Here is a 24,911-nt window from a genome sequence, read left to right on the forward strand (position 1 = left end):
CAGTCATATCACTCACTATTTTTGGGTCTTTAGACTTCTCATTAGTGATGTTTTTCTCTCTCGCTGCTCCGCTGTTCTTCAGCATATCTTGGAGTTTCGCGATGAGGCTTTCATCATTCTTCTGGCTCTTTAATAGTTTTAATATCTCTGACCTGAGTTCGTTATTCTCTATTTCGATTTCCTCCTGGTCATCATTTTCATCTATTATTTCTTCGTCTTCAGTGGTGTATTCTTCTGATTCTCTCGAAATTGCGTTTGTGGATTCGTTGATTATTTCTTGTTCTGTTTCCATTTCTTTGCTGTAGGCCCTGGTGTTGGGCCTATCTTTCTTAGACATTTTTAAATTTTTATTGAGTCAATTAACCATCCTCTGCTACCAGCTTGTTGCAATATTTTTCAGGATCAGACTCAATAATATTAGTAAGAGTTAACGGTTTAAATAGAGTTCCTTTTATTTACAATAGGCATTCTATATTCACTGAATATTCACAGATAGAAGCAAGGAAAAGGGTGTAGGTAGCTCCTTATATATACAATGGGTGGAGCTATAAGTGGGAGTGGTGAATTATGAATACATTAAGAAGTGAAGAATAAGTTAACCCCTGATACCCCATTCATATACTATTTACACATTAGAGAATAAGGCATTTACATCTGACATACTATATGATAAAAAGGTCAATAAGAATTTTAAAAGTCATATATTAAGAAATGCATTATTACGTGTATGGAAAAAGTATCAATATAAATTAAATAACAAATTACCTGTTTGGACAATACCTAGACATATGATAGAGAATATAAGTGTGGAGCAGAAACAAGATGTAACTACTTATAAAGAGCTTCTTATTTTGGAAAGAGGTATATTGCAATTAAAATCTTTAGAGGTATTAAAGGAAGAAAGGAAAATTCAAACCTGGTTTCAGTATGGGCAATTGTATACTAGGTGGAAAGAAGATCAGAAAATTGGTATTTTGCAAAATGAAGAAAACTTAATAAAACAAATCAGAGATCAAAGTCCAATGCATATTAAAAGGTTGTATAATGCACTGATAGAAATAGATTCAGAAACTGAGTTAGTGAAGGATTGTATGATAAAATGGGCACAAAACTTTGGGGAATCAATATCTATGGATGTATGGGAGAAAATATGGGTTAGAAATGTGAAGTTTACTGCAGCCCAAAATCTAAGAGAAAATTTTTACAAAATGTTTTATAGATGGCACTTAGATCCCCAAAAGTTAGCCTGTATGTACCCGAATTTACAATCTACATGTTGGAGATGTAAATGTGATGATGCAACGTATTTTCATGTATGGTGGACATGTAAGAAAATTAAGGCATTTTGGATTAAGATATGGTGGATTATACAAAATATTCTTAAAAGGAAGATAAAATTTACTCCACAGTTGTTTTTATTGGGTATAATTGAAGGATGTACAATTATAGAGACTAAATTGATTTTGAATTTAATAACAGCAGCCAGACTTTTGGTGGCGCAATATTGGAAGAAGGAAGAAATACCTACTATTGAAGAATGGACATTAAAAGTAGCTAATTTGGCGGAGATGGCTAAAATTCCTGCATATTTGAAGGACCGTTCTAATGAAAGATATGTACTGGAATGGAGAAGATGGATTGAATATATACAAAACAAATACGGGACTAAAAAGTTGCAAATAGCTTATGAATGAAATATTTAGATGATTTTTCTTTTTATTTTGATATTTTAGTATCTATGGCGGAGTTAAAGAGTAAGGGGAAGTTAAGAGTTTATAGTTAGTTTGCTTATGTTAGATTATGTTTGTTAAATGCAATACCCTGTATTTTGCTCTGGGAAGTCGGGGGGGGGGGGAAGGAGAGGGGAAGGGGTGGGGGAAGAGGGGGGAATTTGTTTGTAAAACATTTTAAAACTTTTCAATAAAAAAAAAAGAAAATATTCCTCAACTTTTTAAAATAGTTCATTTAAGATGGGAGCTCCTAAATTATGTGTTTAGGAACACATAAAGATTGTGAAATCTTTAGAAAATAATTACCGTATTTTTCGGAGTATAAGGCGCACCAGAGTATAAGACGCACCTACCTTTTTTGATTGTTTTCTTTTTTAAAAAATTTTTTAAATTTTTTAGACAAGCACACATACAAACATACAATGTATTTTCTTTGAACAGAGTATTTGGCTGGTTCACAAATTTAAACAGTGTTTAGTCATTTCAAATTTCTATATTTCCTTTTTGCCATATTTATTCCTCATCTATTTTTTTAAAAAAACCAATATTACACCCTTCATTCTCATCTCTAATCAAATTCAAATTCAATTTTTCCCTTCTATTCTATATTATACCCCTTCCTATTGTCATCTATTTTTATATCCACCCTCACATTGGTTAATTATTTAATATTACAATTTTTTAATACACATTCAACTTTTTTATATAAATCAATTAGTTATAACAATCTTTTCTATATATTAATCAATATGAACATGAATATTCCAATTATTTCCATGCAATCCAATTTCTTACAAATCAATTAATTATATTTACCAATAATAATAAACCAAATGTCGACTGGTGGCCCCGAGGGGGAGAGCCTTCTCTGCACTTACTATCTGGAATGAGCTCCCCCCAGAGATACGGACGATCCCGGATCTGCGCACCTTCTGCTGCGCTCTCAAGACCTTTTTATTCCACCAGGCAGGCCTGGCCTAATTTTTTCCCTTTTTCTTTTTAATATGAAAATTTTAATCTGTTTTTAAATGATTGGGGTGTTTTAAATTTGGGCCAAATTGTTTAATTCGGTTTTATTCTGTTTTTAAATTTTGTATTTATGTATTTTATCATTTGGCTGTTCACCGCCCTGAGTCCTTCGGGAGTAGGGCGGTATATAAATCAAATTAAAAAAAAAATCCCCATATATTCCTCCAAACCATAACTTAAGCATTTCTGCTTTCAACACAATATACAATTAATAGCATCTCAATTATTACAATTCCCTAGTTAAATAGACCTTTTTTTCTTTTGTGTTTTAAAATCTTGAACTCTCCTTTTTTGCCCTAAATCTCCCATTGTTTGCACCTACCTTTTTTGGTGAGCAAAAAGAAAAAGAAATCTCTCTCCCTGCCTCATTTTGTCACGTTGCAGCAGAGCCTGCTTTACTTTCAGTTTTGTTTTAGCTAGGGGAAAAAAAAAACTGCTCCAGCACTCTTTGCAGCAAGCAAAGAGCTTGCAAAACAAGAGCTTGCAAAAGAGCCTGCACAAAACAGCTGAGAGCAAATCAGCTGAGAGTCGGGAGGTCGATCTAATCAACTTGTGCTAATTAGCCTATGCTGAAGCTGAATGGGGCTGTTTTTTCTTGCTGTTTGCTTGCAAGGAGGTAACTGCTGGGAGGCAGAGGCCAAAGGGTGGGGGCCAGTGGGTGGGCAGGGCTACATTCGGTGTCTTATACTCAGAAAAATACGGTAGATAAAGTATAAGAAGGCCCCCCCTCCTAGAGAATGAAATATTTTTGGGGAATATTAAAACAGATAGGATAGAATATTCCCCCCCCCCAAAAAAAAATGAGAAACATGTTCTTAAAGGCAGAAAGCAGCTCCAGTCTTTCTTAATAGCCTCAAGCAGAAGCCTCAAGTCTTTAGAGATGGATATTTTGTACCTACGGTATTTTTCGGAGTATAAGACACACCAGAGTATAAGAAACAGCTTACTTTTTGGGGAGGAAAATAGGGGGGAAAATCTGCCTACCAGATATTCATTTGGCTAGTGTCCTTAGTCTGGTCAGTTTCAGCACATTAGTTTGCTAGTTTTGAGTGCATACGCGTGCTTTTTATCCTGCTTCTAAAGCACAGCTGATCTTTGGGGAGAGAAGCAATGAGAAAAGCAGGCGAAGCTTGGAAGATTGCTTCACTCCTAATTGGGTATCAACATTACAAATGTACACACATCAAAATTTGACAAAACAAGGGGGAGCTGTCACTTATAAAGATATTTTGAATGAGAAAGGAGAATTAAAAGCGAGAAATACTTTAAAGGAAGAAGGAATCAAATTGGAATGGTGGGAGTATCTCCAAATTCAATCTAAATTTAGCAAAGATAAAAAGGAATGGGGCATAAAGCAAGAACCATCAGAATTAGATAAAATTTTATTTAACAGGGAAAGCAAGACCATAAGTAAGCTATATCAATATTTATTAGAACAAGATATGACTGAAGAACAGGTGAAAGAAACAATGATAATTTGGTGTAAATATTTTGGGCATAATATCAATTTGGACAATTCGCAAAGTTTATGGGAAAAAATTTTAAAAATCACACTTGTAACTTCCTACAAGGAAAACCTCTATAAGATGTTCTATAGGTGGCACCTCCCCCTCACAAGATTAACACGAATGAATAAGGGAAAATCCTCGATATGCTGGAAGTGTGGAGAGACTGTTGAGAATTACTACCACATGTGGTGGGAATACTCAAAGGCGCAAAAATTTTGGAATTTACTAAAGAACTGGCTGGAAGAAATTTTGTCAACAAATATAGAAGCCAAACCAGAATTTTTCTTATTGGGAATTATAGAAAGAAAATATAAGAAAGATACAAATTATTTATTATTGCATTTAGTCACAGCGGCACGAATAGCCTTCACTCAAAAATGGAAAGAGAAAGATATTCCAACTGAAGAGGAAATATTACTGAAAATCTTTAACTGTGCAGAAATGGACAGACTCACTTTGAATCTCAAGGATAAAAGCGAAACTAAGTACTACAAAATCTGGGAACAATTTTATGATTGGATAGATAACAAGAGGGTAGCTAAGACTAATGTATAGTGTTAGAACAAAAATATAGATGTTATTATAGATAAATGTATCTTTAAGAACTATATGTTTATATGAGTACTAATATTATTGTAAAGTGACGGAAGATGTTTGGAACCAGTGATGTCATATCTATGTCCAATGTTTTTTTTTAATTTTGTATTATTAATAAAAAACTTTTTTTTTAAAAAAAAAAAAATTAAAACAGCCAGGATAGAATATTTTCCCCAAAAAAGAAAAGGAGAAACACGTTCTTAAAGGCAGAAAGCAGCCCGTCTTTTTAATAGCCTCAAGTCTTTAGAAATGGATATTTTGTACCTAACATATTTTTTGGAGCATAAGGCATAGCTTAATTTTTGGGGAGGAAAATAGGAAAAAAAAATCTGCCTACCAGGTTATTCATTTGGCTAGTGTCCTTAGTCTGGTCAGTTTCAGCACATTAGTTTGCTAGTTTTGAGCGTGCACACGCACTTTTTATCTCGCTTGAGGATAAAAAACAGCTTCTAAAGCACAGCTGATCTTTGGAGAGAGAAGCAATGAGAAAAGCAGGTGAAGCTCGGAAGATTGCTTCACTCGCTAGCACCTCATTAGGGTTGGAAAAAAGATTTGAAAAAGCTACATTCAGAGTATAAAACGCACCCAAATATTCAGCCTCTTTTAGGGGGGAAAAAGATGCATCTTATACTCCGAAATATACAGTATTAAGAAAGACTAGGGAAATTTATTCATAAACAAAACACCTTCAGCTCCATCTGATGGGATTAAGAATTTACATCCCCCACCCAAATTCTAAGAACAGGACATGACCTTTAGGACATAATAGGATTAACCCATCACCATTGGAATAGCAAGTCACAAGGCTCATTACATTGCACAACCCCCTAGAGAATCTCAGAACCCTATAAAAATCCATCCATTCCTAAACCAAGGGGTCAGCCACCCCAGAAACATTTGATGCTGTCACTGAAGTTTTTGGAAATCAAATGAATAGAGACCTTCTTTCCAATCAGCCTCCATTTTATTTCTAGCATCTTTTTCCAAGCTTGGAACCGGACCGGATTTTTCTTCCAACAAAAGGTAAAGGTTTCCCTGTCCAGTTGAGTTCAACTCTAGCAGGCAGTGCACATTCCATTTCTTATGTGAGGGAATCAGCATTGTATGAAAACATTTTCCGTGGTCATGTGGCCAGTATGACTATACATTGAGGGACACGGAATGTTGTTACCTTCCCACCAAAGTGGTACTTATTTATCTACTTGCATGCTTTCAAACTGCTAGGTTCAAACTGCTCAGGAGCTGGGGCAAGTAACAGGAGCTCACATGGCACATAGGTTTCAAACCCGGGCTGTCAGATTTCCAGCTGACAAGCTCTATGTTATTAACCACTGAGCCATCATGCCCCCTAGAAACTAATTTTCTGCATATAAAAACTTTTCATACTATAGTTTTTTAAATGCAACTGTTTTGTTGACAGAATATTTGAATATAGAGATACCACAGTATATTGCAGAAAATGATAGAACATTCTTGACTTTTCTAGGATATTCATGAACATACATAATAGTAAGTGAGTTAATAATAATAACTTTATTGTCATTGTACGTGTATACACAGTATACCCATACAACGAAATTCACTTAACACCCAAAGACCAGGTCCAACACACATAACAATCCCCAAACATACTCCCACCCAGCACAATTCCCCACCCCTAAATTAATTAGCCTCATCAAAATTAAAGATGAAGGGAAAAATTTTCCTATAACAACAAAAGAAATTTGCACAGTAAACATTTTTTTTTCTATTTTAATTGGCATATTTGGGGCATATTTCTAAATTTTTGAAGAACCTCAATTTAATGCTACAGGTATTAAAACACATCAGAAAATCATATTTCCATTTACCATAAATAAATAAAACCAGCTTTGAAACTTAAGCTTGGATGTCTATTATTTTGCTTTTACCAAATTTCTGGCATTTGTTGAAAAGATTACAAACTAAGATTACAATGAACATTGTAAAGAGGATGTGAAGAACAAACTTTGCTTCACTGAAATGTTTCCCCCCCAAAAAAAATCTAATAATTTAACTTCCAGATAACTTTTCTGACAACCCCCTTACACACACATATGCACAACAGTTTTCAAATTTAAAAAAAAGCCAGAAGGCAGATCCATTGGCAACTTGGAAAGTAGGAGGGATCCAATGGCTTGAAATCCTGAAGGACAAAATAAATGTGTAATCTTTGGATGATAATATAACAGTGAAACCTGTGAATTGACTAAAATCATTTTTAGATTCTATTTTTCCTTGTAAATAGAATTCTATTTACTATATTTACACATCCCTAGTCCTTGGGTACTCTCATCATCTTGAAAATTTCTGCTGATAAATTTAGAGAGATTAGATTTGTTGTCTGATAAGAATTCAGGATTTGTTGCACAATTAGTAAGTACTCTATGAATTCTATCATATATGTTTTTTACTGTATTGTATAATTTTCAGCGCATGGAAGCTGAAGACATAGTGCAAATATACATTAATTTACAAAGCCAAGCATTAAAGGCCAATTTTTAGTATTTATTTATGCTCCAATTTAGAAAGAAATAAAGGGGAACTAGCACACAGCTGCCATCCCAAAAACAGACCTCCCATCTGCCACCCATGATTTGCATGTCACCTTCTCCAGGCTCATTTGTACTTCATTAACTGCCATTGACTTAACAAGATTTATGCAAATGACACCATAGGAGATTGCTAACTCCCACTGCAATCAAGCGATTATGTACGTACAATTCTCCACAGCAATGAAAAATTAATACATGACAAGCCCACTCACTGCTGAGCTGTGCCTCTTGCTTTTATATTTCTGGTCATGAACTTTTTATTTTAATACATCCTACTGGCAGAGTTTTGACATAAAGCATAAAGCAGAAACAAACCACACAATTCCTTTCTATAAATCTTGTCTTTTTAAGAGTCTGTTGTAAAATAACAGCTTCTGTAAGATTATAGGGAAATGAATACCTGTATACATTCACAAAATATAACAAAGCAGAGAAGCAAGTTAAAAGTTTGATTTAAATCAAGTTTCCTCTTTTGAAATTGATATATCTATTCCATAAACTGGATATTAATAAAAACATATTGGTTAGAACCTGAACAGGACTTTTATAAAACTGAGAAATATAATTAAGTGTCTTTACTCATGCAGCCACAGATTTGGAGGCCTGGAGCATAATTTAATAAACATAGTGGAATATTAAAAAATAATTCTGAATCACCCATATGTAAGATCCTGATATGATTCTTTTGAATTTTAGGTGCAAAAGGAAATAAGCAGTAGCAAATATGACATACTGCCATTACACATAGTCCATAGCCTATGACCACAATGAAGCCTGTTCATTAAAGTTGCAAGTGGTAATTATGATGCAGTTGTTAAATGAACGTGCATTTAAGGTCTACTGAAGGTCTACTTAAACAACCACTTATTCCCCTATGATCCCCATCCAAAGTACCTTGGAATAACATTGGACTGGACTCTCTCTTACAAGATACACTTAGAGAGTACAGCGGCAAAAATCAATACTAGAAATAATATAGTCCAGAAATAATGTGGAATTAAATGAAGAGCTTCAACTGCCATCCTCAGGTCATCAGCACTAGGGTTGGTCTATTTCACAGTAGAATACTGTGCCCCTGTATGGCTCAACAGCTGCCATACTAGTAAGTTAGATGCCAGACTCAATGACACCATGAGAATTGTAAGTGGATATATTAAAACCACACTGTCTTGCTGGCTTCCTATTCTGAGCCATACAGCACTGCAGGCAAGGTGCAGTAGTGAGGGAATACAGAAAAATTATGAGCAACTCACTCCTACTGATATATGCTGACCTTCCTCATTTATCAGCTGGAAGACTCAAATACAGGAAGCCCCCATTGGTACTTCCCCACAACATCTGCCCAACAACTGTAGCATCCCTGCAGTTGATCAAAAAGGCAAATAACAGCGAGGGTACTGCCGCAACTTTGAAATGTGGTCATAAGTAGCTGGGGGGGGGTTGTCATAACTTAGAATGACTGCTGAGTAATTGATCATTAAACAAGCTGTACATGAATAAGTTTGTGTAACACCATAATTTAGAGACACAAAAACTATATTCACTCAAGATTCCAAACTTAGGTTGGCTATTTTCTTCATATTTTAGCATGCTATATGGAATCCAGCATATTTGGTTGGTTTATGAACCCAGAAAGTGGTTAATTTAATTAAGTGTTCTAGGTGAACCTAATTCACGAACCGTAGAAATCAGATATTTCCTGTATGATTTTCAGCTTTATATAAATAACTTGCCAAAATGTGCCTATGTTTGAAAGGATTCTTGCTTGACAAACAAACCTTGTATTTGATGTATGTTATTTTATTTATTTATTGTACTTGTTAAGGTCATCCAACTCCAAGAAGATTGGGCATATACTGTATGTACTTAAAATAAATTAAACATTTCACTCTTTTTTAGAAAGTTTGACCAAATTAGAAAGTATTATTTTAAAAAAGAACAGTTCTAAATTCTTCAGTTTTTATAATAAATTTAGCCTTAAATTTCTGTCCTATTGAAATTAACATTGCTTATCGTCTTCCTCCGATCTAGAGATGAAGAAAAACACCAGAATATCTTTTATTTTTTTATAACATACAGCCAAATTAATAACTATACTTAATAACAACTCTCAAGTGGTAGGCAGCATTTAATCAGAAACATGTCTGTCTCTGAAGCAAAAAGTGTCTTGGCTTAAATAAAAAATAATGGCAAACCACATAGCATACAATAAAAAAAAGGAAGAATATTTAATGATGAAAACATTTACATCATTTACAATTGGGAACACAACCCAGGTCCTGGAACTGCCAGCTAGTACTTTTGAATTGAGGTGGAAATCACTATTATATTAATTTAAATATTACGTATAAAGACTGAAGGATGGGGATTAAACTGAATTGATTAAAGAGAACAGTAATATGTTAGTAGAAAAAAAGAGGAAAAGATTACTATTATTGTTGTTCTCAGAATGAGCAATTTTTTTTACAGATATAGGGTAATTTAAAGACTGATACTTTAATTTACTTATTCATTATTTCCTTGATAGACTTAGGCCATAGAGAACTGCCTAACTATTGTCTCCATGCAAAATCCTTGGTGGATTTTGACAATAAAACTAATTTTGGTGATGAGCCTCAGGCTGCTTAGGCATTCCTATAATCACAGAACGAATCTCCTAACAAACTGTACAACATAGCCTAAGAACATAGGAAAAAGCCATAGGAAGACCCATGCCGGATCAAGCCAGGAGCCTCTCTAATTCAGCATTCAGTATTACACAATAGCCAGCTAGTATACTCTGGAAAAAAAAACATGGACTTAAAACTACATCTTCTTTCCACTATTGCTCCCCAACAGCTAGCATTTAAGTTTATGTAGGGCATATACATTAATCAAGATTAATGGCCATAGAACCAGATGTTTCATAAATTTGTTCATTAAGTTTTAATAAACAAATTGTATTGAGATTTTCATTCCAATCTTTCCTTTAGTATGTAATAAGATATCTTTTATAAAATCTCTGATAACATTTAGCATATCACTACAATCAGAAGTTCTGTACTTCTCTCCTATGGGAATTGTGTAGGAATGATTGGCTCAATTTCTTTATAATAGCTTTTAAAACTAGGAAACAAGGGAATCAAAGGGATATGACTTCAATATTTCACTATTACTGATCCAATTATGATATGTAAAAATTGAAAACTATTTTAAGTGTTAGAACAGTTAAACATGATTTCATACGATCCAAGTAGGGTTTTTTGATATGCAATTCTTTTCATATTCAGTATCTTAGGAATGTGGCACTAATGCAGTTATACTAGTAGTCAAACAAACAAAAGGAATTCCTTAGTTTGAAATCCTATATTATAATAGGGATGTTTAATTAAGACCAGATATTATGGCTGTAAATGTTTGCTTATATAAAAACATCCAAAGTTACAATTCCTTTATTAGCAATCTACAAATAAAAGTACACAGCTGACTCAAATCTAACTATCTCATTTCTGCAAATCAATCTGGAACAATGTTCAGATGTCCTTCTGCAAATGAGGGCCACATCGGGCTATTTCTGTGATCACAAAGGGTTCTTGTACACTGATCTGATCTATCCTTGTAGACTAGCAGCAAACGGTCCAATCAAAGCATTTTCTACAAAGACAGACTTTGAAGCCAGCTCAGCCTAGAAGCACACTCCATATGCAGGCCAGCAAACTGCACTTCATTAGGCCTGTTGTCACATTTTCTCTCTTCTTATTCTAATGATCTTATTTTAATTCACATAGGAACCTCTTCTAATTGATGTCAAGTGAGTGACTTCAATATTCATCACCACAGCACATCAAATAAATCTTGGCACAGAAGTCAAGCATTATGGTGTTTAAGACCTAAGGTGTATCTCCAAGTACAGGAAATCATTCACACATATATACAGGTTGTATCTGTTTAATTGGGATTGCACGATCGCTTCCAATACTATCTGCTCTGTTCTCCAATCCTTTCTTCTCTTTGTCTGGGCCACTCCCTTTCCGAGACTAGGGTAGAAGCAAAATAAACACTCTTAATACATGAATTCATTTTTCCACATTCACATATTAAATTGTAAATTTTATATTTATAAAATGTCTCCCTCTCTTTCTGTCTCTCATTCATACACACATATATAAATACTTTAACTCTTTAAAACAATAGGGATTTAAAAATGCCCTCAAACTGCATATCTTTTCACACAGGAAATTTCTTAGATAAGTGTATATACTTTATTATCATTTGATGAGATTTTAAAACACTATTAACTCAGTGTTTATGGATTTTCATTAGAATTTAATTTAATTTTTCTTCTTTACTACTTTCAGATGACAGCATCAAAGTCAAAGTAACGACACTAAGAAGACCAAGTTGCTTTGACAAAGTATAAAAAATAGAAATACTAGTTATCTCTTTTATGCATACTTTCTTCAATAACAGAAGTCACAGACATAATAAGATACAATAAAATGTTTTAAGAATAAATAACTACCTTATCTGAGTAATTAAAAAAAATAAGAGCACCCCTTTTCAAATTATGTGACAAAAATTGCCTTGCTTACTTTTTCACTGCTGTGCAACAAATACATTTAATCCTATGCAAAGAGAACTTCATATTCTCCTCTATTATTATCAGCTAAGTAAAGCTAGAAGTGACAGATTTATTTTATTATGAAGTCATCCTCCTTAAAAACTATACTGGCAACTTCACTCCATTAGGAACATTACTCACACAATATGGAAAATGGGGAAACTTTTTCAAATCATAAATGAAGTTTATGTGCCAGTGATATCCAGCACACAGCTGAATGCTAGTAAACCACAAGTGATATAAAACCATAGAGATGTTCTACAATACATTCAGAGTGTGCCTTAATCCACATTAGGAATACATATCTGAATTCCAAACAAAACTATCTTCATATTTCTGAGAATAAATTAAAAGAAAAGGAATTGGTTTTCTGAACAACATCTTAAGAACATTAGATACATAGTTTAAGAATTATGCTTACATTTTTTCTTTTGAACTAATGCATTCCTTTAGGAACCAGCAGCTTGCACTACTCTGTCTTGATTTATCCATAGGGCTACTAAGCTAGAACTTTAGACAGTCATGTTGAGTAATCATACTCTCAAAAAATTCTGTTAAATTAGGAAATCAAATCAATATAATGCTTGAGCCTTCTATGTTTTTATTAGTCATTTTTTTGTTTAAAAATATTTCCCTTATAATACTGTAGCTAAAACAGCATCTCTTCAAAGAGAAAACAAAATATTATTGTGAAAATTGTTCAGAGTGATAGTTTTGAATATTTTAATAAGGTTTTTTTTTAATAATAAAAGTTCACTCTAAAATAAACTTCAATCTACAGTGATTTTCTGTTATGATTTTGAGCTTGCCCATTTCAAAATTACTACGAACTCAGATATTACAGTATAAACTTCCCCATAAAACTGACAAAATCACTTACTTAAAATTATTTGATGGAATTACTCTATCTATTTGACAGCAAGCATTTTATCTTTTTTATGTTCACACACAGACACACTTCTCAAGCCTGGAAAATTAAGAATATAAATATTATAAGCAGAAGTGGTTCATGTTTCCCGTTTACAGCCTTATGTCAAATATAACTATCATGTTTTAGTCATGGCTGTAAAATTTGGGGAACAGTTATGTTTATATCCGGTTATGATAAAAAAATAATTTTATGAACTGCTACTATACCTATTACTATTTATTGCCTTCTACATTATGATGGTATAAAATAATGTATGCCAGCAACGACTTTTGTACACCTACTTAAAAATTGTTGGTTGAAGCAGCATACATAATCATGTTTCAAGAGGTTTTTTTAAGATTTTCAGATAGAACATTTTTTTATAATTTTATATATATCAGAAAAAGTGAATTCATAATAATTACAACTGAAGCAGCATTAATACAGAATAGAATATTTGACATCATTCGTGCCTGTAAAATAACACACAAGAATAAAAATTTAATTATTACTATAACTGTTCTTGAAGTGATAGTAATAGTGATTAAACCACCATATATGTAATTAGATATGGAAACTATGGTTTTGCAGCTCTTCCAAAAGATGACTTGTTTCAATTATTTCTAATATAGAGGACTTTTTTGAAGCTTGCAGAGAGCCTGTCTCCAGCTTTCTTCGAAGAGAGAGTAAAGCAGCTGTTTTGCCTTCTCCAGCAGTTCCAATAGACAATTAAAGCTTTGAAGCAATTCAGAGTACCTCACTGAGGAAAATCACATCATTTCTTTGCCTTAAACCAAAGTTTCCTTGCCCAGCCAAGTAAAAAAAATCTTTGCTTGGTGAACCCAGTATCAACTATTTCTAATAAATAAAAAGAGTTATTTGGATATTCAAGTTTAATATCTAAGGAATTAAACCATAATTTTCCCTGGGCAGAAAATACTGTTTAGCAAGAGACAACTATCAGAATATTATTGCTATTTTCTATTACCTTTAACTTCCATTATTTTAATACTATAATTAATAGTATAATTAATAGTATTTAATAGTAATACTATTCTACTCTTAAATGCATCAGCCCTTCAAAGTAGGCTCAGTCAAGAGATAGACACCACAGTGATTACAGGAATAGTGCTTTGTTAGAATAAGGTAAAACAATATAATCCTGAAAGTTATCCAAGCTTCTCCCTGTCCTATATTACACTAATACAATCAAGGTGGGGTTATTCTGTGGTCATTTCTCACCCTTCAACTCAATCTCTGCACTGTATAATTATTTCTCCAATCCCTCCTTAACATCGTTATTTCTAAGTTCCTCTAGTCTACACAATGCTGTGTTGTATGGATTGTTTCAAATTGCTTAGTCACAATTTAATTTTGGTTAGGTTTTCAGAAGATAAGTGAAAAATAACTAAGAAAATGATGCCACTTGTTGATTTTCCAAAACTATATTTAAAAAAAAAAAAGAAATATTAAGAAATACTATTTTTTCCAAGAATCTATAAACACTGATGATATATGGTAGGTTAATACTAATTTATCTGCCAATGTAAAAGACTGAAATTTTGAAGCCCTTGACAATTCTGGTACTGCTGACAAGAACTGAGTAAGCCAGAAAACAAATTTTTGTAAAATTTCCTCTCAGTTTTATTTCCTTGCTGTGCTATAATATTTTTATTCAAATAAAAGAATGGCTATGCTAATATTTTCTTACAATATGTTAAACAGAACCTTGATATTTCAAAGCTAGTATAAAAACCCAATGTCTTATTTTCTGATTTTTCTTATTTCAAATGTACCTCATTTTACTGTATTTTTCTTAGAACTTAGAAAAATTAATTCTGAAAATTAACAGCATCTCTGTAAAACCTGTATGCTGAATTATAGACAGAAAGTTGTTTAAAAGAATCCATGTCTCTCACCTAATTTTCTCTTCATTGAAACCCCATGATATATTGAACATTATTTCCAAAAGTTCCTAAACAAGACTGAATAAAAAAGTATAGTTTTAAATGCCATCCTTTCCCAGTTTGCCTCACTTATGCTATATTCTTTGACTCCCACTGACATCTAGTGGATTAGGGTAAAATTACACAGCCAATAGATACTGCTTCCTTTTCTTCAATTTTTTTTTTAACCAAGCTCCTCAGTTTATGAAAGTTTTTTCTTTTGAAATCTAATATGAATGTACAGACTTTTGGGCAATCATTTACTTATGCAATCATATAAAAAACTAAGTGCACCCCATTAGAATGTTTGACTTTTTCCACATATTTCAATATACAAATATTTAGTCTTCATTTCAGCAATACTGAAAAAGGGGATATAATGTAACAAACATATGCACTATTACATTGTGCAACTAAAATAAATATAAATGAAAGTTTCTCATGCAGGAAAAGTAAATACCCCGTATATACTGATTACTATCTCAAACACTTAACAATTAGAATCCAAACCACCAGAACATGATTAAAACATTATTAGATAGGAACTGGATAACTTACTGAAACCTCAAATATTTAGTTGGATGTACTCTTGAAGACATATGATATCTACATTCTGTTTCACTAATTTTGAAAGTATCTTTTTCCTTTTTATCTGATTGTTTAATCCATTTATGTTTATTGATAATAGTTGGGTTCTTTTCTCTATTCTCTTATTTGTCTGCCGGTCTCTGATTTCTGGTTGTCCTAGTAGTTCTTTGTGGTCTGATCCTAATTTCCTTTCCTTCATCTTGGTTTTCCATTGTCACCCTAGTTCTTTCTTCCATTTCCTCACTTCCAGATCCTTGTATTTGTTCTTCAAGGGATAGTCTTTGTACTAGCTATCTCCAATTGCTCTCTACTGCTTCAGCTTTTCTCCACCCCTGTCAATCGATCGAATGATCAATGTGATCGAATAGTTCTTGGGCTTTGTCTAAATTGGCAGTTTTATTTTTTTCCCCCTGCCAAGTTATTATCATTCCTTCTGGGATGATCTACCTAAATAAAATTTTCTTTATATTCAGTAGTGATGCCAGGAACCTATAATCCCTTCTTTGTTCTCGTATCCGTCTAGGAATCTGCTTTAGTGTTATAATTTCTGTCCCTTTATAGAATATTGGTTCTTCTCTTGTAGTTTTGTATACATCCTCACAGATCTTTTTGCATGCAAATCTAATATGTACCTCTCTTGGGAAGTGGTGACGTCTTGCATAATTATTTGAACTCGGCATATTTCTTCAAATTCATTCCTAATCTCTCTTTTATCCCTCTGCAGGGCTTCAGCAATCAGTTCCGCCATTATCTCCCCTAAATTCTCTTCTTTTGTTTCAATTACATTCTGAAACCTCAAATAAAAAGAGGTTCAGTCCATCTTGAGATCTATCAGAGAATTTTCAAAATCCTTATTTACTGCCATTAGTTTTTGGTCTACCTGTTCTAATTTTTTTTCAGTTTCTTCTGTTTTCATTTTGACTGATTTAATTTTTTGTTCATTTTTTTGCATTGCCTGTTGAATTGAATCCATTTTGGTATATAATGTTTATATATTGTTGTGGCCCTGCCCTCCGAGCCTATCTCATTGGAGGAAGAAGGCTCTGAACATGAAGAAGAGGAGTCGGCCAGGCCTCCCTCTCCAGGCCCCTCCCCTCTGGCACTGCCTCAGGTGCCGGCCGAGGAAGAGGAGATTAGCCAGGAGCCAGGTGTCTCCGATGAGAGCGAGGGAGGTGATCTGTCATTCCTGGATCCACGCCAACGAAGGCGTGATAAACGGTTGCAGCAGTTAAGGAGGCGTGCCAGGGATTATAACTGAGTCACTGGACCACACCCCAGAGACTATATAAGAGTGTGGTGGCTGTTTAAGACTCTGTGACGAACAAAAACTAACTCTGGCTAGTCACTTGAACAACGCCTAAATCTGCCGAAGGTTCTTTGTTTTGAACTGGACTATTTGCAATTTGTATGTATTTTCTGTTTATCTGATGAAGTAAAGCCCTTGGCAGTTGATGCTCGTATAGCTGCCAAGTTTTAGATAACAACCTGTGTGCGTGCCAAGTGCTTTCTTAACCCTCGGCTGGCTGTGTTTGTGTGTGTGTGGAGACGGGGACAGAACATCTATCCAATTTCAGGTCACCATGATTTTTAAACATTGTCTCTTGAAGTTTCATCATAGTGTACTGTATTGTAACCAATGTAGATTGCATCATTTGAACAGATGGATTAGTATTAGATTTTTCCACTGGGAGCATCATGTCTATTGTTTTCTGGCTTGACAGGGAGACTGTCACCACCGTCAGATTTGATGCCACCTTTTTCCCTGTTCTTAAAGTTGTGGTGGTAATGCTAGTCATTTCTTTTATAATTCTATAATGTATCAACCCCCTTTCTTTTCTTTGACACTCTCTTACTTCTTCTTCTTGATGTCTTTACTTCCACCAATAAGGTCCAATTAGGCTCAGTCACTCCCTTTTGTCTCCACTTTTCTCACTAAAATCACCAATGTTCTCTCCGGCATCGCTTTCTCCCGATCTCCAAATCTTTCCGTCCGATTCGTCTCTTCCTTCTGTATTATTCCTTGTCTCTCGTATACTTCTTCGTCACCTCTTAATTTACGATTTAATCTGTCTCTTTTCCAATCTCCAATGGTTCTATTAAATCCCAAAATGTAACCATTATTCTACACTCTCCCACTTTCAATATCACACTTATAATCTCTTATTTCCTTTTTGCTTTCCTCTCTCGACAGTTTCCTTTTTGATGAGTCACAGCTCGCCTCTGTCAGTCACCATTAATTTTCTATCAGAGTTTTTCACGTTTGCTAAGTAGTTTCCAGATTTACCTGGTTCAATCACCACACATGGAAGAATTTCTCACCAGCAAAAATAGACACAGTTTGTTAATAATATTTCCTTTCAATCCTCTTGTGGGCTGACACAGCCTCGGGTCTGCCATATCAAATGATATGATTGAACGTCTTCTCGCTGGATCAAAGCAGTGGTGAAGTATAAAATTTGTTGCTACCGGTTCTGTGGGCATGGCTTGGTGGGGGGGGGGTAATGTGACTGAGTGGGCGTGGCCACCTTTTTTTTAAAAAAACTTTTAAAACCATTTTACCTACAACCTTCCACCAGGCGGGCCTGGCTTAATCTTTTCCCTCTTTTAAATTACGCAAATTTTAATTGGTTTTTAAATGATTGGGGTTTTAATATGTTTGGGCCAAATTTGTTTAATTCGATTTTACTTTGTTTTTAAATTTTATATCTATGTATTTTTACTGTTTGGCTGTTCACCGCCCTGAATCCTTCGGGAGTAGGGCGGTATATAAATTAAATAAATAATAATAATAATAATAACCTCTTCAGCCGAAGAGGTTGTAAAAAAATGCTTTTAAAAGCCTCTGACGATCAGCCAACTCAGCTGGGATTGTCAGAGGCTTTTAAAAGCATTTTTTCTACAACCTCTGAGGTTGTAGAAAAAATGCTTTTAAAAGCCTCTGATGATCCCAGCTGAGCCACGTGATCATCAGAGGCTTTTTTTTACTTTTAAAAGCATTTTTTCGGCCAAGAGATTGTAGAAAAAAAATGCTTTTAAAAATAATTTTTAAAAAGCCTCTGATGAACCCGTGCCTCAGCTGGGCATGGGGGGGCCAGGGATTTTTGCTACCAGTTCTCTGAACCACCCGCCGCCATCGTTACCGGATCAGGCGATCCAGTCTGAACCGGGAGCATTTCACCCCTGCTCCAAAGGTAGAATATGAATATGAATTTAGTATGCGATGGAAGTATGAATTGACTATTGTTTTCCCTCACTCTACATTCACCTCAATGCATCCCAGAACCATGGTAAACATTATACAAAATAAGAAAAAATAAATTTAGATGCATCCAAATTGAGGTTATTCTTAACTACAGGGAAGGAGAAATCAACTTTCAAAGATGGTTTTTTTTTTTTGTTTTTTTTTTATTCAACTCCCTAGATTCCACCTGGGACACAACAAAGATGGTTTTTGAAGTTAGCTTATTGATTAATTGATTAGAGAAACATGATCAAACAAGCAGAGTCACTTGTTGAAATCAGTGGTAATATAAATTAAATAAATATATTTTTGTCAACTCACTGTGAAAAGGTTAGACCGGCGCTTGGACTGCTTATGAACAGGTGTTGGAGTATTAGTAGTAGGTGGCACATCAATTCATAGTTCCTTCTGACTGGTGCTTGGAGTAGATGGGACAGAGGAAGAATAATCACTTAAACTCCCTCCTCCATTACTGGTCTGCAATGACTAAAATCCATTTTAGCAGAAAGAAAATCAAATTCTTGATTGTATCTCCTACTATAACACAAGATTTTAATATATATATAGAATTTCTGTATAGAGAAAACATCACTCTCCGTCATTAAATTCTTAGAATTAATAGGCAATCTTTAAATCAAGATTGTTTCCGTCTATATTTCTCTTAAATTAATTTTCACATTTCTTTTCCTTTCCCTCTATTCCATGTAAGGCTGCATGGCTGATGTGGCCAAAGATAAAACAAATCTTGACATAGCAGATACATGTGTACCATTTGAACATGGAATGTCAGAACTGTGAACTAAAGAAAACTTGGATATCTGGCCTGAAAAGGGTTCTTCCTTCTCTCAAAAACAAAGCCAGAAGTGGAAGTCCCCCCTCCTTCTCCCTCCTTCTCCCTCCCATTTCATTAAGGCTGTTCCTTCCTTCCTTCCCCCTCTAGCTGATTTGTTGGGCCCTAACTGTCCCAGGTGTGGAAAAATCTAGGACGAAACCTCCTTCTTTGTATGGGCTGCAGTGAAGCGCCTGGGAGGGAGTGGTCGTGGCTATTGTGCCAGGGCAAAAGACTGGCGGAGGGTCAGCCAAGGAGAAAAGTTTGTTGCTAATAACCCAGAGGCAAAAACCTCAAGGCAAAACAGGCAAGGCGAAGAGACAGAGCCAAAAAGTCTCATTCCGCTCACATCAATGGCAATAAAAAACAAAAAACAAAAAAAGCCAGCATACAAAAAACAATTGCCAGCACCATAAGATAACATTGTCTAGTAAACAGCAATCACTCAGACCCAGACCCATTGTATCTCAGTGTTTGGGGAAGAGGGAACACAGTCCTATCTGAACTTAATTATTCTGTGTCTTTTATGTCATTTCCTTCTCCAATGGATCATCCTTGGTCTGATCCTTAAGAGTGACCCTTCTGGGAATGTGCACATTCTCAAAGGCATAGCTCATAGTGTCACTGAGACATACAAGCTACTTCACCACTACATATATCAATAAATAACTCCTTCATTTATTAGTTCTCTTATAGTCAGAGTGGTAAACTGTATGCCACATACAGAAACAGAAAAGAAGAAATTACAGAGAAAGTCCTCAAGCCTTCATAGATCTAGACAGAGCTATTTGGCCATCATATCCATCAGTAATCTAAATAGAAGCAGGATGGATAAAAATCAATTATTTAAAAAAAAATCAAAAAAATCAGTTTTTTTATTTAAATCGGGTTTTTTTTATTTAAATCGGATTTTTTTGATTTAAATCGGATTTTTTTTAAATAAAATGCTTTTTGAGGAAAATATATTACCATCCAAAGGTTATTCCATCATGAAATAAAGATTAGTTTTTTAATTATGTAAGATAAGGCTGTATATGTTTAATTTTTTTGGTAAATAAATCCCATTAATCCATTCACAATGTCATGCTCTTCCAGAGGTTTTTGTAAAATTATTGGACAGTTTCTCTGCCTACAAGATATTATCACAGATGCTTGCTTTACTTTTTCAGTTCTCAAAACTGAATTTGACTCAGCAGAGATTACATGCCTCTTCTTCACAGCAAAAATGTTATAACATGAACAGAGTTGAGAAAAAGACCTTAATCCTATTGTTCTACAAACCTATGAATACAGAATCAACCCCTTCAGTGCTAAGTTTCAAGAAGTTCAGTGAATAGAATAGAAACAATATTTTTCTGATTGTTTGGAGTGGAATAGATCTACACAAGAAGAAAGTGAAACTAAGTGTGAGGAGGAAGAGGCAAGCAGACAAGCAGTATAAAATGAAAGTGAAACTTTCTGAGCACAATGCTGCACAGCCACAGACAGACAAGTCTTTGGATCTTTTTGTGTGTATGACCTGAGGTTTATCACATTCTTTCCTTGGAGGACAAAACCTATAATGGCAGCAGGCCGTAAAAGAGACCCAGTTTGACAATATTTTAATGAAGTTCCTTTACCTATCGGTAAGGCAGGCATGCGTGCAAACTGCAAACACTGCAACAAAGAAATGCAAGGCCTGATGGCCCAAATGAAGCAACATCATGAGAAGTGCTGTGATGAAGATGACCAAAGAAACACATTTGAACAGGCAGGATCTTCAGGTTGGTAAACATTTTTATTGAATCATATTTCTAAAGACTGCCTTGAACTGTCATGTTTGAGCAAAATTATATTTCTTATTATTACTGCATGTTACTGTCATTTGGTACAGTTATGAAGGAAAGCAAATATTCCTTTTGGGGCAATGCTGTGTACAATAAGCAGAAATTGTATAAACAATAAAATAACAGCATTGACTTTTTTGTTTAGGGGAATTCATGGATTCTGGAAACTATCCACCTTCAAGATCACCATCCTCCTGTTCTACAGTTTCAGAGTTATCCATCCAGGATAGTGCTTCATTAGCATCATCATTTATTTTATTTATTTATTTATTTATTTTCAATTTATATACCGCCCTTCTCCCTGAGGACTCAGGGCGGTGCACAGCCAGAATTAAAAACATGAAATACAAATATTAAAAACAATTAAAATCTATATAAATTTGGCCCAAAATTTAAAAAACCACAAACCAATTAAACATTTAAAAATTTTAAAAAATTTCTTCCTAAGCCAGCCCGGCTTGCTGGAAAAAGTGGGCTTTAAGGGCACGGCGGAAGGCACTGAGGTCTTGGATTCTCCTTATCTCTGGGGGCAGCTGATTCCAGAGGGTAGGTGCCCCCACAGAGAAGGCTCTCCCCCTGGGGGTCACCAGCCTACATCATCATCAGACATCCACAGCCACATATCACTATCACCTAAAAGAAAGAAAAGACCCTTCCCTCCTGGAACCACTATAGATAAGTTTGTGATAAAAACTAGCAGATTAGAAAAAGAGTTAATTGATGAAAAAATTGCCCAGTTTGTTTATGCAACGAACTCTTCTTTCCGTCTGACTGAGAACCCACATTTCATTAATATGGTTCAGTCACTGAGACCAGGATACAGTCCACCCAGCAGAGCAGATGTTGCAGGGAAACTGCTGGATAAAGTGTATGACAGAGAAATGGAGCAATGTGCAACAGCTCTGGAGGGTAGAATTGTTAACCTAAGTATTGATGGGTGGAGTAATGTCCACAATGATCCTATTGTATGTGCTTGTAAAACAACAGAAGAAGGAAAAGTCTTCCTTGCACAAACAATTGATAAGTCAGGAAATGCACACACAGCAGAATACTTACAAGAAGTGGCAGTAAAAGCTATAATAACATGTGAACAAAAATTCAAATGTCTAGTACGCAGTTTGGTCACAGACAATGCTGCAAATGTATCCAAGATGAGAAGAAATTTAGAAGAGCAGGAAGGGAATACAAAGCTAATAACATATGGTTGCAGTGCTCATTTGCTGCATCTCTTAGTCAAAGACTTAAGTGTTCCAGAAATAAAGACTAATGTTGTTGAAATTACTAAATACTTCCATAACAATCATTTTGCTGCAGCAGCTCTGAAAAGGATGGGTAGAACCAAGCTAACACTCCCACAAGATGTTAGATGGAACTCTGTGGTGGACTGTTTTGAGCAGTATATCAAGAACTGGCCTATTCTGATGACAGTTTGTGAAGAAAATCGAGATAAAATAGATGGCACTGTCACGGCCAAAATCCTCAACATTGGGCTTAAGAGAAATGTTGAACATATGCTGAGCATCCTGAAACCCATCTCTGAAGCTTTAAACAAAATACAGAAAAATAGCTGTTTTATTGCTGATGCTGTTGAAATTTGGAAGGAACTGAGTGAACACTTAAAAACAGAACTACATGGACAGAATTAAATTACAAGCATTAAAAAAACGAATGAGACAAGTACTGTCGCCAGCTCATTTTTTGGCAAATATTGTCAATATCCAGTATCAGGGTCAAAACTTAAGTGCTGAGGAAGAGGAGTTAGCTATGACATGGGTATCCAGCAATCATCCATCTGTAATGCCAACTATAATAAACTTCAAAGCTAAGGGAGAACCATTCAAGAAATATGTTTGCTGAAGATATTTTAAAGAAAGTCACACCAGTGAACTGGTGGAAGTCACTTAAGCACTTGGATTTAGAGACTGTTCAAGTAATGATTTCACTTTTAACAGCAGTAGCTTCTTCTGCAGGCGTTAAAAGAATATTCTCTTCCTTTGGACTCATTCATTCTAAATTGAGAAATCGTTTGGGACCCGATAAAGCAGGAAAGCTTGTTTTCCTTTTCCAGATTATGATCAAAGAAGAAGATGAAGATGACGAGTGAGCTACAAAGGACAGTATTTAAGTTTTTCATGTGTAGGCTGGGCTGACAGTCTAAGTTTCTTAATATATATATATATATATATTGTTTAGCCAAATTAGTTAACAAACATGGATGTTTGTTTAAGCAAATAACATATGCTGTAATGTTATTGTTTCAGTTGAATAAATCTATTTAAATTGTTATTATTAAGGTAATGATTATTTTTCTCCTTCCTAAGTACAACAGAAAAGTTGTCCAAATATGAATGATTAACCTATTAAACTGGGGATAAAAAAACTAATATGAAAAGTTGTTATTCTAAAAATCTTCATCTACTTGCATATTAAAGTTATACCAGCAAGAATTAGTCTTTATGTAGAAAACTATTATTTAAATCAAGCCTTACTGACTAGTGATTTAAATCAGTTTGATTTAAATCAAATCCACCCTGAACAGAAACATGACTTTCTAACTTCTATTGGCACACATCCTATAAAGAGGAGACCACTACCCCTCTGTTAATTGTCTCCTCTATCAAACTGCTACATTAAACAAAATAATACAGTAGAAGGACACTGTTTTCTAGTAATTCACATCCATTATTCTACAATGATTGTGAATATACAGTTAGCAGAAACATTGCCGTTTACATTTTATTTCCTTTGAGGATCATATATTTATCTGAAACAAGGTGAAATATTTGGTCCATAAATATTAAGATTGTTAACAGCCACTTCTTTAATAGTAGACTGTTTGGTTCACTATGACTGTTTGGTTCACTATGGAGAATGCTTTACATATGAGCTTGAAGAACTCAGCTTTGTTTTATCACATTCCCACTATCATGACCCCGTAGGATATTATTTTTTAATTGCAAAAAAGGAGAGCTTTGTCTTTAGAATTAATGGCAAATTGTTTATTAAGCATAGTTAATAAGCACTTTTAGTTCTTATATAGTGATAAATAATGATAGAATAACTGCATTGTAGACACACAGGGAATTAAAGAAATCTTTCATCAGAGAGAATGGATTGCCTCTCCTTCCAACTTAAGAAAGTAAAAACTCTTGAAATGTGGTTGTTCAAAAGGATCCTTTTATTAAGTAGAAGTGATAGCCACCCAGTTAGAGCATGATCTGAATACCCTTAGGCAAGACAAGTAGGATTAAAGCAGTAGAGACCCCTCCCTTTAAGTCAGAATGCAGATTTTAGCCAATACACAAGTGTGAAGATGCTTTCTTTCCTAGTTTCCCTGAGAACCCTGTTCACACTGTTATATTTTAAAGTGAAACAACCCACATGGCTATCATAAACATTCCTCCAGGTAAACAGGATCTCAGGGCTCTTTGGTGCCAGGATATAGGTTGTATAATATCTGTTGACACAGGCAATGCTAGTAAATCGAGTCCAAGTCTCCCCCTTCCTCCAATTGAATGGCAGTATCACTTTTAG

At 34.6% G+C, this 24,911-nt stretch overlaps 1 protein-coding gene across 1 annotated transcript in view; it reads right to left on the reverse strand.

The window, feature by feature from the left end:
* AGAP1 (ArfGAP with GTPase domain, ankyrin repeat and PH domain 1) overlaps positions 1-24,911 on the reverse strand; it is a 1,179,374-nt gene that overhangs the window by 1,148,679 nt on the left and 5,784 nt on the right. The window contains 2 exon segments of the mRNA XM_070933411.1: positions 11,352-11,453; positions 19,044-19,199. Of these exon segments, the coding sequence (XP_070789512.1) occupies positions 11,352-11,453; positions 19,044-19,199 (258 nt within the window).

This window comes from Pituophis catenifer, unplaced genomic scaffold (assembly GCF_029215685.1).
Source record: "Pituophis catenifer annectens isolate HBS135680 unplaced genomic scaffold, rPitCat1.0.hap2 SCAF_1, whole genome shotgun sequence".
Taxonomy (NCBI): domain Eukaryota; kingdom Metazoa; phylum Chordata; class Lepidosauria; order Squamata; family Colubridae; genus Pituophis; species Pituophis catenifer.